Raw genomic sequence first — 15,081 nt, forward strand, 5'->3', positions numbered from 1 at the left:
TATACCTTCCCCCGTCTGTCCCCATCACCCTACTACAAACAAGCCAGTCAATAAAAAGGTTTAACTTGAGGTAACAATGAGGACAGACGCACATGGAAGAACTGCATCAGGGGCCAATACATCATCTCCAATTCATATCTGTCAGCAAATAAATACGCTGTTTTTATTTGCACGTGCACATCATTCCCATCAAATTCTTGCAAAATCTCTTACCGCGCTCCTCTGTGACACCATGGTGGCTTGAGCCCCCGACCGGCTCATCTGGTCGCTCCATTAGGTTAGGAAGGCGCAAAGGGTTCCTACAGAGACCCCCACCAACCCTGCAGCCGCATCTATTCCTCACAGCTGCCGCGCTGTTGCGTGGAAACGCTGCGTGGAAACGCTGCGTGGAAAGCTTTTCATTTTTTAGAAGAAGAAGAAAAGAACGTTTCCTACCGAATTTATCCAAAATAAACTATATTTTCCTAAAGAAGCGACGGCCTGGAAAACCTGGAAACCTGGAGCTTTTTTATCTTAATGACGCTGATGGGGGTGTCAGGAAATTTTGTCCACATGACACTTTCCTGTAAAAATGCGACCACTCTGAGATAAAAACGCCTCTATACCGTGAGTGAGGATGATCTGTTAAAATGACTTGATCCACTCACGCGCAGCGTAAAGATGACGCGCCGGGAAGCTCCGCGAAAATCGTGCACAAACGGTCCAGAACCGTGCTGCATTCATTTCCCACAGGAAAACGGGGAAATGTGGGTTGTTTACGTGACAGCGCCTCATCCCACTTTTATGTGAACGGATTTCCTTCCAGGGTTTGACAGAAAACCCGGATGATGCTATTAATGTAAGATTTTTAATAATAACATCCCAGCCAATCATCCTCATCAAATTCAAGGTAGGGAGGGGAAATCTGATCACAGCCCACACATATTGATCAGAGTTAGGTTCAGACAGCAGCTCAAAGGTTCCACTTCCAGAGATATGGCTTATTAGATGTGTTTGGTACACGACTGAGGAAAACACACTTCAAATGAAAAACATGTGAACACAAACCTTTTCAAAGCCTTTCTCTGAGGACGAACATTACCTTTTCCAAAGTTCAGTGCTTTGCATGTGCTTTGAATGCATCGCACACAAACTGGTAGTAAGGGATGTTACTAGTTTAATATACAGACTCACCACAACAGCATGTGAAGAGGATAATACTCTTCAATCCATGCCAAAGGAAACCAAACCATGTACAAGCCTACTTTCAAATCTTACAAGGTAAAGCAGAATTACAATCAAATTATTAAAAGGCATTTTACCCCAAATTGGTCTTGAATAATTCTGGGCATTATAATCATGACAAAGATTCTTTTTTTAAAGGATCTTTAAATGGACATTTTTCAAGCCAGAAGAGTCGTTTTTAAGAGTCTGTGGAGAGAAAAGTCTCATCGTTTCCTCCTCAGAGTAAAATATATTGAAGTGTGATGACAGGACAGAACCGCTGCTCCATCAGCTGACAGGACTGTGTCGACCATATTTTCTTTCTTTTGCACCTGTTAAGACTTTTATCTATTTCTGTAAATAAATAAAGGAGGGCGTATTGAGGATTAAAAACTGGAACCTGTCAAAGCGAGGTAATTCTCTACCTCACCGTGAGGCCAATAAGTATTGTTATTTCCTATGGGACCTAAAGGCAGCACCATTCTCCAGCTCGAGCACCACCACGCCAGCTGGTGCCGCCCACTCGCGCCGGGGTCTCGTTGTGGTGGTGGTCGTTGACAGAGACGGCGCGTTTTAACGCTTCACTCAGTTAAACGCATCGCCGCGCTGGAGCGCGTGCCTCCCCAAGACAGAAAATGAAGCTCCCGAAATTAAACACTGTTCTTTGTTTCCATTTGTTTTCGTTTATACTGTTTAATTTCCCAGGGGGGAAATAGAGTATTTTTCGTTGAAGTTGTTCCAGTAGGACGAACTGTGTTAGACTGCAGGCTGTTAACACAAAGGAGGTCCGGTTCGCTCCCGCAGCCCCCCGCAAATATCAGCCTCTTCACCCGGACAGCAGTCCTCGTGCACTCTGCTGCAGCAGCAGGTCTGATTAGAGCCCGATGCAAGAGTTAGTTTGCAGGTGGAAGTCAGCCAGTAAACACGTCTCTGTCGGAGTATTTAATCATCCTCCGCAGACGATGCGCCACGGGGTGTTTGAGCGAGTTAAGAGAGAAAAAAATCGCACAATGTACACTTCTGATGAGATTTTATCGAAATAGCAGCACACATCTAAAACTGCGCAGAAAAATGATGAATGAGAAGTTAATTAGTAAGTTTAGAGCAGATGCACATTTACCTTTCCTCCTCTGATGCTGGTAGCTGCTTGGCTGAAGGTAATTTAAACTCCCGACTCACCTGTGCGCAGACATGGAGGAGGAGCAGGGGGAGGCGGAGCAAACGTTTTTGATCCCACAGGCAGCCGCTCCAGGTGCGCGTGAAATCCCCGGTGGGTCATGAGGAAAGACCACCAGCCCTGTTTATGCTGAAGTTGCTGCCGTCCGGTTTCACTGTGGCTGATTCGTAGCAGTTCTTGTATTTCCATATGAAAACGTGCGTGGACTGATATCAGGTGTGTAGACAGCGAGTCACATAACAGACATTCCCAAACAGACATGTGAGGGCTTGTAGTAGACTGCCAGGTAGTTTTCCAGTGCTTTGAACACACCCCCTTTCCAAAGGGATGAAAAAAACTAAGTATGGGAATTTTGTAAAAAGAATTTAAAAGGAATGAAGGATAATCGGAAACGCTGAAGAGAAGTTAATGATGGAGCGCTGTGATTGGTTAAAGCTGCATAAACGTTGTGGTGACTGGACAGACTGGTTGAATTTATTTTAATAGTTGTGATGGCAACATATGAAATTGCTGTCGGGACTGAGACTCCGTCACGTTTGCTCTGCACACATTTAAAGTGGTTCTCTTTCAAATTCAGCATCATAGTTTTTTTTATTTTATTTATGAGATGACTTAAATGAGAAGAATTTTATCAGACCTACATTTTGGTCCTCTGCTGCATAGGACCAGAGTTGTTCATTTATACTCGCCGACATGAATGTCAGCCCACATTTGGCAGGCCGGTGGGTGTAAATTCAGTCCTTGTGCCAACAGTGAAATCTGGACGACTCAACCTAAGCTGCACAATTAAGCCAGACAGATGGCTTTTAAAATGGTTTTACCTTCACCTCACAGATGGAGAGGAATATTTGGTAAGTATGGATACCTGCTTCTCAGAAATTCTTGAAATAAAATGTGGGGTCCCCCAAGGTTCAATTTTATGGGCTGGACACACGGGAGGCGACCAACGGCAGCGACGGCAGCAGTGTCGTGCATCGCGCTCTAAGATCACTTTTCTCCAAGAAATTTAATTGGTTATGATATTGGTGAGGATTTTGACATTTTCAAACCAGTCCGAGACGTGACAAAGTATGACCGATGAAGAGTCAGAAGATTTTGCACGAATTGACAGAAATCTTGCTGTTTACTGTATAAATGAGAGACAACCCCGGGTTCATCCGAGTTTAACAGGAAACAGCATCATGAATGTCATCCTTTGATGGACCTCAAGGCTGATCCAGATAAATCCAGAACCTATGTTCAGAGAAATTTACTCCTTTTTTTCAGCTTTTATTCAGCTAAAATGATCTATTCTTCCATGTTCAAAGTGTTTGCAGACTGCGCTGTCCAGCCTGCTCTCATTGGTCAGTCCATGAAGCCCCTCGCTGGTTGGCTGTAGTGCCAGGTGACAGCAACAAAAATTTTACATTTTTCTATTTTCTTGTGTCGCGTCGCAAACCCCGTGTGCACGTCTATGTGAACGAGTGCAACATTTCACATGCACGAATGTCGCCTGTGGAGGAGGGCAGCAATTTTCGCCTCAATATGCAGGTTCCATAGAAAATGATGGAGGAGGAGCGCCGTCACCTCCCGTGTGTCCAGTCCATTAGACTCAATTCTTTTTCAGGGTTCCCGCAGGGTTTTAAAATGTCTTAAAAGTCTTCAGTTTGCAAATTTGCATTTAATACCATAAAAAGTCCTTAAATTAGACAGTTTTGTCCTTAGATTTTATACGTTAGGTCTTAAATGATTTCGCCTAAAGTTGTGTGCTGTGTTGCGTTAAAATGTCCGAACTGCAAAGTGACGGAAGTGAAGAAACTTCCTCCCGTTCCAACCCGACCATTATTCTGAAATTAGGAACCAAGTATCGCTGACTTTGCAGGGAGAAATGGTGTACAAGGTAGTTCCAGGGTGATGTTCAGCATGGTGGAAAAAGTAGTTCCAGGGTGATGTTCAGCATGGTGTAAGAAGTAGTTCCAGGGTGATGTTCAGCACGGTGTAAAAAGTAGTTCCAGGGTGATGTTCAGCACGGTGTAAAAAGTAGGTCCAGGGTGATGTTCAGCACGGTGTAAAAAGTAGTTCCAGGGTGATGTTCAGCACGGTGGAAAAAGTAGTTCCAGGGTGATGTTCAGCACGGTGTAAAAAGTAGTTCCAGGGTGATGTTCAGCACGGTGTAAAAAGTAGTTCCAGGGTGATGTTCAGCACGGTGTAAAAAGTAGTTCCAGGGTGATGTTCAGCACGGTGTAAAAAGTAGTTCCAGGGTGATGTTCATCATAGTGGAAAAAGTAGTTCCTAGGTGATGTTCAGCATGGTGGATAAAGTAGTTCCAGGGTGATGTTCATCATAGTGGAAAAAGTAGTTCCAGGGTGGTGTTCAGCATGGTGGAAAAAGTAGTTCCAGGGTGGTGTTCAGCATGGTGGAAAAAGTAGTTCCAGGGTGGTGTTCAGCATGGTGGAAAAAGTAGTTCCAGGGTGATGTTCAGCACGGTGTAAAAAGTAGTTCCAGGGTGATGTTCAGCACGGTGTAAAAAGTAGTTCCAGGGTGATGTTCATCATAGTGGAAAAAGTAGTTCCAGGGTGATGTTCAGCACAGAGTAAAAAGTAGTTCCAGGGTGATGTTCAGCATGGTGGAAAAAGTAGTTCCAGGGTGGTGTTCAGCATGGTGGAATAAGTAGTTCCAGGGTGGTGTTCAGCATGGTGGAAAAAGTAGTTCCAGGGTGATGTTCATCATGGCGTAAAAAGTAGTTCCAGGATGGTGTTCGGCATAGTGTAAAAAGTAGTTCCAGGATGGTGTTCAGCACGGTGTAAGAAGTAGTTCCAGGGTGATGTTCAGCACGGTGTAAGAAGTTGTTCCAGGGTGATGTTCAGCATGGTGTAAAAAGTAGTTCCAGGGTGATGTTCAGCACGGTGTAAAAAGTAGTTCCAGGGTGATGTTCATCATAGTGGAATAAGTAGTTCCAGGGTGGTGTTCAGCATGGTGGAAAAAGTAGTTCCAGGGTGGTGTTCAGCATGGTGGAAAAAGTAGTTCCAGGGTGGTGTTCAGCACGGTGTAAAAAGTAGTTCCAGGGTGATGTTCAGCACGGTGTAAAAAGTAGTTCCAGGGTGATGTTCATCATAGTGGAAAAAGTAGTTCCAGGGTGATGTTCAGCACAGAGTAAAAAGTAGTTCCAGGGTGATGTTCAGCATGGTGGAAAAAGTAGTTCCAGGGTGGTGTTCAGCATGGTGGAATAAGTAGTTCCAGGGTGGTGTTCAGCATGGTGGAAAAAGTAGTTCCAGGGTGATGTTCATCATGGCGTAAAAAGTAGTTCCAGGATGGTGTTCGGCATAGTGTCAAAAGTAGTTCCAGGATGGTGTTCAGCACGGTGTAAGAAGTTGTTCCAGGGTGATGTTCAGCACGGTGTAAGAAGTTGTTCCAGGGTGATGTTCAGCATGGTGTAAAAAGTAGTTCCAGGGTGATGTTCAGCACGGTGTAAAAAGTAGTTCCAGGGTGATGTTCATCATAGTGGAATAAGTAGTTCCAGGGTGGTGTTCAGCATGGTGGAAAAAGTAGTTCCAGGGTGGTGTTCAGCATGGTGGAAAAAGTAGTTCCAGGGTGGTGTTCAGCATGGTGGAAAAAGTAGTTCCAGGGTGATGTTCAGCATGGTGGAAAAAGTAGTTCCAGGATGGTGTTCGGCATAGTGTAAAAAGTAGTTCCAGGGTGGTGTTCAGCATGGTGGAAAAAATAGTTCCAGGGTGATGTTCAGCATGGTGTAAAAAGTAGTCCCAGGGTGATGTTCATCATGGCGTAAAAAGTAGTTCCAGGGTGGTGTTCGGCATAGTGTAAAAAGTAGTTCCAGGATGGTGTTCAGCATGGTGTAAAACGTAGTTCCAGGATGGTGTTCAGCATGGTGGAAAAAGTAGTTCCAGGGTGATGTTCAGCATGGTGTAAAAAGTAGTCCCAGGGTGATGTTCAGCACAGAGTAAAAAGTAGTTCCAGGGTGGTGTTCGGCATAGTGTAAAAAGTAGTTCCAGGATGGTGTTCAGCATGGTGGAAAAAGTAGTTCCAGGGTGATGTTCAGCATGGTGTAAAAAGTAGTCCCAGGGTGATGTTCATCATGGCGTAAAAAGTAGTTCCAGGGTGGTGTTCGGCATAGTGTAAAAAGTAGTTCCAGGATGGTGTTCAGCATGGTGGAAAAAGTAGTTCCAGGATGGTGTTCAGCATGGTGGAAAAAGTAGTTCCAGGATGGTGTTCAGCACGGTGTAAAAAGTAGTTCCAGGGTGATGTTCAGCGTGGTGTAAAAAGTAGTTTCAGGGTGATGTTCAGCATGGTGTAAAAAGTAGTTCCAGGGTGATGTTCAGCATGGTGTAAAAAGTAGTTCCAGGGTGATGTTCAGCATGGTGTAAAAAGTAGTTCCAGGGTGATGTTCAGCATGGTGTAAAAAGTAGTTCCAGGGTGGTGTTCAGCATGGTGTAGCATCTCTTCTAACATGTCTGGAAACGTCTGGGAAGTGTGGAGACCAGTTTCTGGAGTTTTAGGAGCGGAATGTTGTCCCATTCTGGTCTGATGCAGGATTCTAGCTGCTCTACAGTCCTGGACCTTGGTTTCTGGATTTCTGCTTCCATGATGCTCCAGATGTTGTGTACTGGTGAAAGGTCTGGACTGCAGGCAGGCCAGTTCAGCAGCCGGACTCTTCTCCTGTGAAGCCATGCTGCTGTGATGGACGCAGGATGTGGTTCAGCATCGTCTGAAAGAGACGTCTGGATGGGATCAGATGTTTAGTAAAGATGTGTTTTTCTGTATTTCTGGATCCTGTTCACTTCTGGCTGCTTCTTCACATTCTTACCATCAGCACTGGTTGTCATGCAAAGGCTGTCAACCAGGTAATGTTCTTTCCTTGCTGCTCTTTGCTCTTTTGAGAAAAGAATCTGCTTTTATTAAAAGTCATTTTAAACTGCTTAAATATAAATGTTTGCTCCATTTTCTGTCTTCATGACCTCTGCAGAGATGCAGTAGATATCTGGTTTTGATGTCAACACATTGTGGAATTTTACATGTCGGATAAGAACAGGTTGTGTTGGGGAGGGTGTGCCTGTGTGAATAGGTGTGTTCTACTTCATGCCTGTCTGTATTCTGAGCAAAGAGACATACGGAAACACATGTGGAGTGGCTGGTCCGACAGGTAGGCTGCATATCTGATCCCTGCTATCAGAGGAAATATCTGCCATCAGACTGCTAGCAGCCTGTCGCTGCGTCACACAATCTGTGGCTTTTAAAAAAACAGCTGTTTGTAGAATATTTTCTCAGTGGGTATCAGCGTCCATAGTGGTGGGAAACCAAGCAAGAAAATCCAGCTTTATTAGCGCTGTTACCAATACCAAGACTTCCGTGACCTTGGGGGTTGTTTTACACAGGCCACACCCCAGTCACACAAATGACATATCCCACTCTGACTCATCATCACGCGCTGAAGCTGAGGCAAGAGTTGCGGAACTAAAACCAGTTTGGGTGTAAGGAAGCTCAATCAGTACTGGGTTGCAGCGCAGTTTCACCAGTACACACAGTACAGAGTAGCATTCGGCTAACATGTTCTTCATTCAGATGGAATCTGTGATAATGTCCCAAATAAAACGAAGATATGGACAGAAGTTTTGTACCTTCTATCAGCAGAGGAAAATGTCAAATCTACAAGTCAGAAAATATAAATCAGGAAAAAAGCAAGTATGTTTTACAGTGAATAGAAGTAAATTTTATTTGTATTTTTATTTATATTTTTAGACTTGCTGAAATAATCTGTACTTGTACATTTGATTTATACTTGTACTTTTTAAAGCTTACAGGTTAGAAAACATATGTCTCTATCCTCGCTCCATGGTCATACAGATGGTCTCATTGCCCTCACCTGAATTCCTCCTGTCTACATTTTGTGTATAGAAAAGCTTGGAAAAGATTTTTTTTTTTGTCGAAATTACACAAAGTAGTAGAAGACACACCCTCCATACCAGACACTCCAGGTGACACCCGACACCACCAGCTGCCCTCTCCTGTTGTATCCCCCACCATCCACACACTTCAAGTTTCAAGTTCACATCAAACGTTTCCTCATCAGTAATTGGCCCCTGCTTTCTTTCTCAGTAACACAACACTTTTACCTGGATAAAGGTTCTGTGTGGAGCAAGATCAAAGGTCGAGAACAGAAAGATTTAAACTACAACTCAAAATGTGTTTCTGTTGGTCTCTATGAAGGTAAAAATGTGCCAAAATGAACAAACTTGTAGATTTGATGTGAAAACTTGTAGAATACAATGTGAGAAGTTGCGCATCAAAAATCTTTCTGCTAGTTTTCGGCTAGTTTTTGGTAATTTATAAGAACTGTTCAGATTTGTTCAGCTAGCCAGCAGTCACTTTTCATACACACCAAAGAGCGTATTCACTTGATCTTTATAGTTGGATGGATAGATCTTTATAGTTTTCTTTATACATTTTGTTAGAGCATATGTTCGTTTACTCCTAAAACACACAGTGGGTAGTCAAAACGATGGTTAATGAAGTAACTTACTGCAGGTTGGTGCGCCATAGCGATAGCTGCCAAGAGGTCCGACAAGAGAAACTCTGGAGACGTTGGTCTCACGACCATTCACTCTGATTGGCTCAACTATTGATGACCCACGTTGGGCTCACGACCATTCACTCTGATTGGCTAAGCCCCGCCCCTCCTCTGCTCTCACATCTTCAGACACACAAATATCTCGCAAGGAATGAGCCAAAAGTCAGGCCACAGTTTTATCACGCTGTGACTCGCGAGAGCACATGTGTGACTTGCAACAGCAAATTCAGGAAGTTGTAATCACTAAGTTGAGGTTGTAAAGCAAAATGAACACTTGAAAAAAAATTTAATTACAAGTAAACTGTGGAAGATAATTTGTCAGATGGACTATTTTTTCTCTGTAACTTCAAATTCAGTTCACGTGTGTGTGAGTTTTCTTTACAGCAGAAAATTTCAACAAACAAGTTCAGATTTTTGATGCGCGACTTCTCACATTGTATTCTACAAGTTTTCACATCAAATCTACAAGTTTGTTCATTTTGGCACTTTTTACCTTCATAGTCTCTAGCGACTTTACTAAAATACCTGTGCGATTTTATTCTCCTAGAATGAAGCATTTATATCTACTTATCGTGGTTCCACATACATGGCGGCCACCACCATTTTTACTATAGTGTCTCTGAATGAACAAACAACTCTGTGTGAGAAGCTTTAAAACTGCAGTAGAAACTTTGTTTGATAGGAGTTCGAGCTCCGTTTGGGATAAGTAACACTTTAAAAGCACCATAGAAGAAGACAATGCTGAAATAGTTACCTGTAGTGCAGTCATCACTGCACCTGAGGCCACTGGATCCACTCACACATGAAAACATCTTTATGTCTGGAAGAAAGTTTGGCCACTGATGGCCACCATACATTCACAGCTGTACCCACCTTCACCACTAGATGGCAGTAGTTCAAGCACACTGGACCTTTAAGAACTAAAATTTAAGCTTCAGTGTTTTAGCGTTCTACAGTTCATTATCACCAAGAACAAAGAGCTTTAAAACTTTCTACCAGGCAAACTCACATTTTAAAGTTGAAGTCCTGTTTTTCCACAACATAGTAGAGAAAATGAAAGGCAGTTATGAATGCTGTGCACGGCTCCAAAGAATTAGCTTGACTCTAAAGAAGACGAACATTTAAAATATAATTCTTTCTTAGCTCATCTAAATGTGAATCAGGCCAGACAACAAGCTCTTGCAGTTTCCTATGCATCTGGTGCAGGGGTCTCCAACTCTGGCCCACTTGGGCTAGTATCCTGCATGTTTTAAATGTTTCCCTGCTGCAACAAACCTGATTCAAATTAAATGGTTCTCCAACAGCTTGTTGTCAAGTTTTGCACAAGTCTCTTAATAACCCTTTAAGATCTGACTCAGGTTTGTTGCAGCAGGAAACATCAAAAACCTGTAGGACTGTGGCTCTCGAGGACCGACTTTGGACACCCCTGCCCTAAACTGATGTCAAGTGCTGCTTAGAAAAGGGGACTTGATAGAGTTGATGAGCCTCATGTAGTGATTTGCCCATTAATGTAGATAATGGTCACGCCTTGTTAAAAAACTCATTGGTCTGTGTGAGAGATACAGATATTGCTGGAGTCAGATTACATTAGAAAATATAAGCTGTTATATTGTTATTGGTTCAAAGGTACCCCACATGTATTTTTTTTGGGTGTATATTTTATTTGAACTGTTTATTTTTCATAGTACTCATAGTTACAAGATGGCATTGAACGCCTCGTTTGTGTATCAGAAATTTGATTTGACGTATGTTCCTTGAACGTGACTTCAGTTGAGTTATACCGCAGCATTAGGCACGGTGTCAGAGAAGAGCCGTTTGTATGTCAGTTTTAAATGTTTTTGCCGAAATAAAGCATTTTGGACAAAAGGCTACTCCAGTGATCATCTCTGCCAAAAAGCTGCAACATATCATGGCGAGCCAGCCAGGAGTGAGGTTTGAAGGATTTTCGGAGCGCGAGTAAAAAGACGGTTAGCGCCGTTAGCGGCTAACGTTAGAGCCCTCGCGCCGCTGAAGAAGAAAAAACTTTTTCTCCAAGCACCGGACATGTAATCTAACGGACTAAAGACTATCTTGTGAGTACCCACAATGGATCTAGAAGCCCTACGTGATAAAATCACCGCCACACTCTGTCAGTTTAGTCGTGATCGGCCAATAGAAGTGGGTTATAATGTAAAAGGCTTTGCTACTGAGCAAGATGAGCCCACAAAAGACACTACCAGACGCCAACTGATGAAAATTATAGAACACAAACTGGACGAAGTGGAAAACAGTCATACACAGGATGATGCAGTACAGTTTGTAAAAGATCTTTTGTCGTTTTTGGGCGATTCTGATACGGCTGAGGGGCGCGATATTTCCCGCCTTTCGGACACTAAAGACAAGTACGAGGAGCTGCTGTTGCAGGGAGAAATCAAAGTCTTAGAGGAGAAACTCAAAATGTCGGGCGCCATTCCTAGCTTTGGCCAGAACCAGCAGTCAGCTAAAGTACCGGAGGTGACTATTCGCAGGGAGTTTCGCATCTGTGGACAAATAGGAGAGGGCGGGCAGCGCGATCGGCTGTCCTATACCAACCTGCTCCACCAGATAGAAAATGGACTCCGCAAAAATCACAGTGAGTCCGAAGTTATTGAAGCAGTTATAAGAGCCATCAATCCTGGTCTCAAACTGCGTGACATGCTCGAAATAAAGACTGATTTGACAATCCCACAGTTAAAGACAATATTGAAAGGACATTACAGAGAAGATGACACATCTGATTTGTACCAAAAACTGATCAATATTTCCCAGGACCCAAAAGAGTCAGCTCAAGACTTCTTATTCAGGGCCATTGAGCTTAAAGATCGGCTCCTGTATGCATCCAAGGGCAAAGAAGCAGAGCACTACAGTGCGGACCTGGTAAAAAGGAAGTTTTTGAGATCAGTGGGCACAGGACTGCAAAATGACAACATTAAGTTCCAGATTAAGGCACTTCTCGACAATCCAGATGTGACTGATGAAATGCTGATCGAAAAACTTAATGAAGCTGCCAATCTCGAGACGGAGAGGCTAAACAAGTTAAAGAGGAACAATGCAAAAACACCAAGGATCAATGAGCTGCTAACTAAAGATGAACCACGCAGCAGCTCACAGACCCTTATCGTCAAGGAAGACAAGAAAACAGCTCGTGCTCCACCTGAACTGCATGAATTGGTCAAAGAGCTGAGGAACGAGGTTGCAGAGGTGAAGCAGATGGTACTCGCTTCCCTGAACGCCGGCACGTCGCAGACCGCCAAGAGGACATCGGACGCCACAGGCACTCGGAGGAAGGGAGGCTGCAGGACCTGCCAGAGCAACGGAGAGGGAGACAACTGCACCCACTGCTTCAAATGTGGCCAGTCCGGTCACATCTCCAGGGGATGCCGAGCTCCACTTCAGCTGCAGGGAAACGTCAGAGGGCCACTGCCACGGGACCAGCAGTGACCCCTCCACCTCATCAGGAGTCCCGCCGCTGTCATCACTGTCACCAGGAAGAGTCAGTCAACACTCCACTCCAGAGGTGTTCCGGCTGCTCATCTACCACTTACTGTTCTAAAGCATGTCAGGCACGACACTGGCAGGAACACAAACACACATGTGAAGCAGTGAGGCTAGTTGAACAATACTTGGATGAAAAGGAGCAAAATGGGTGGTTATCACACATGGGATATTCTGACCTTCTCTCAGGTAAACAAGGACAAAAACTAGTGAAACTGATTGGTAGACGTAAAATGGTGAGATGCACTTTTGACAATATACCAGTTACAGCATTATGGGACACAGGTGCACAGGCTACTGTAATAAATGACAAATGGCGAGTTGAGCACTTACCTCACACTACTATCAGAAGGATAGATGAACTCTTAGGACCAGAACCACTAAATGGGCTCGCAGCTAATCAGACCGAGATACCATTTATGGGGTGGATCCCTGTAGAGTTTAGACTGACTGGGGTAGAAATGGCCAGCTCTAGCCTCCTAGTACCTGTCCTAGTCTCTAGTGACCCAAACGTAGCTCAGGACCCTATCGTTGGATACAATGTGATAGAGGAAGTCATTAATGAGCAATTTAAGCAACAGGGTACTAAAAACAGTGACTGTACTGCTAACATTGTGAGTAGTGCTTTCGGCATTGACTTTGGATCTGCTAAGACTTTTATCCAGTTAATACAGACACACCAAACAGTTATCGAAGAGACTCAAGTCAAAACAGGATGGGGTAAAGTTGTCTTAGGTCCCAAGGAAGCCATTACCCTTCGCTGTCGTACACGCATACAGGCTGAAGAGGACACTGTAATGTTGTTTTGTCCTAATCTGAATCCTAGCCTGCCTGAAGGGCTTCATTTGCAAGAAGTACTGTTTAAAGTAAAAAGGGGCAACTCAACCACTGTCCCAGTGTCTGTCACAAACACCACGGGCCATAACATTACTGTAAGTCCACGTGTTATTCTGGGACATATTGAAGGGGTAAAAGCAATATACCCAGCTGCCTTACAACCCGTAGAGACTCAACAAACAAACAAAACAGCAGATGATGCAGACATTAAAGTCTCATCAGCCCCCACCAGCGACAAAAGTGAGTTTTGGGACCCTCTTGTGGTGCTAGACCACTTAACTAGTGAACAACAGTCTGCGGTGAGAAGAATGCTCAGGGAGGAATGTAAAGCTTTTGCCAAAGATGAAAAGGATGTAGGCTGCATTCCTAGTCTTCGTATGCACATTACCCTCAATGACCAGACCCCAGTTCAAAAGACTTACATTAGTGTGCCTAAACCACTTCACCAGGAAGTAAAAACTTACCTGCAGGACTTGATAAACAGAGGATGGGTCACAAAATCAAAGTCGCCTTATTCTTCACCAATAGTCTGTGTGAGGAAAAAGTCAGGTGACCTCAGACTTTGTGTGGACTATCGAGAACTTAATCGCAAATCAGTGCCTGACAGACATCCTATTCCTAGGATACAAGACATGTTGGACAGCCTTACTGGTAGCTCCTGGTTTACAGTATTGGACCAGGGGAAGGCTTATCATCAAGGGTTTTTAGATGAGGACAGTCAGCCACTTACAGCATTCATTACTCCCTGGGGTTTATACCAGTGGGTTAGAATCCCATTCGGACTCAGTTCTGCCCCGGCAGAGTTTCAGAGAAGCATGGAGGAGTGTCTTTGGGGTTTACGTGATGACATCTGCCTACCTTACCTTGATGACAATTTGGTTCACAGTAAATCCTTTGAGGACCATGTTGAGCATGTAAGAGCAGTGTTACAAAGGTATCAGAAACATGGGGTCAAACTTACTGCTAAGAAGTGTGAACTTTTTAAGCCTAAGGTCAGATTTTTGGGTAGAGTGGTGTCAAAAGATGGTCATAGTATGGATCCAGCAGAGGTCGCCCCCGTGCTGTCACTTAAAGAAAAACAACCTAGTACAGTGGGGGAGGTGAGACAGATTTTGGGCTTCCTATCTTACTATAGATCTTACATACAAGACTTTTCACGCATTGCAAAGCCCGTGTATGAACTGCTAGCAGCCCCAACAAATACTCAAAATACCCCACAAGACTCTAAGACACAGAAAATGACAAGGAAGGAAAAAAACAAACAGACTAAAGGACAGTTGCCCTCGTCAACCCCTGTGAAATGGACAGATTCCCACCGTCAGGTCTTGTCATACCTGGTTGACAAACTGTCCAATCCTCCGATCCTTGGGTACCCTGACCTGAACCAACCATTTGTGCTTCACACTGATGCTTCTCAAGCAGGGTTAGGAGCAGTGCTCTATCAGCGCAATAATGGCAAGTTAAGGGTTATAGCCTATGGATCTAGAACTTTAACACCACCAGAGAAAAACTACCATATGCATGCTGGTAAACTAGAGTTTTTAGCTCTAAAATGGTCTGTCTGTGAGCGCTTCAGAGATTATTTGTTTCATGCGCCATCTTTTGTGGTTTATACAGACAATAATCCGCTCACTTATGTGTTGACAACGGCAAAGTTAAATGCGTCAGGTCAGCGCTGGGTAGCAGAATTAGCAGATTTCAACTTCACAATAAAATACAGACCAGGAAAAACAAATGCAGATGCCGTCGGGTTATCTAGGATGCCCCTTGATTTTGAGGACTATATGAA

General features: G+C 43.9%; 1 protein-coding gene across 4 annotated transcripts in view; it reads right to left on the minus strand.

Annotated features, from left to right (window-relative positions):
- Nucleotides 1-2,636, minus strand: part of ano1a (anoctamin 1, calcium activated chloride channel a) — a 146,897-nt gene extending 144,261 nt beyond the window's left edge. For 2 of the 4 annotated variants that reach the window (XM_041988250.1, XM_041988178.1), the window contains exon 1: nt 2,383-2,636. In XM_041988250.1, coding sequence (XP_041844184.1) covers nt 2,383-2,569 — 187 coding nt within the window. In that variant the 5' untranslated portion in view covers nt 2,570-2,636. Of the gene's footprint in view, nt 1-213; nt 702-2,323 lie in introns of those variants that run through there. The other 2 variants (XM_041988415.1, XM_041988335.1) reach the window with 2 other exon arrangements.
- Between the last annotated feature and the right edge of the window lie 12,445 nt (nt 2,637-15,081).

This window comes from Melanotaenia boesemani, chromosome 1 (genome assembly GCF_017639745.1).
Source record: "Melanotaenia boesemani isolate fMelBoe1 chromosome 1, fMelBoe1.pri, whole genome shotgun sequence".
Lineage (NCBI taxonomy): Eukaryota > Metazoa > Chordata > Actinopteri > Atheriniformes > Melanotaeniidae > Melanotaenia > Melanotaenia boesemani.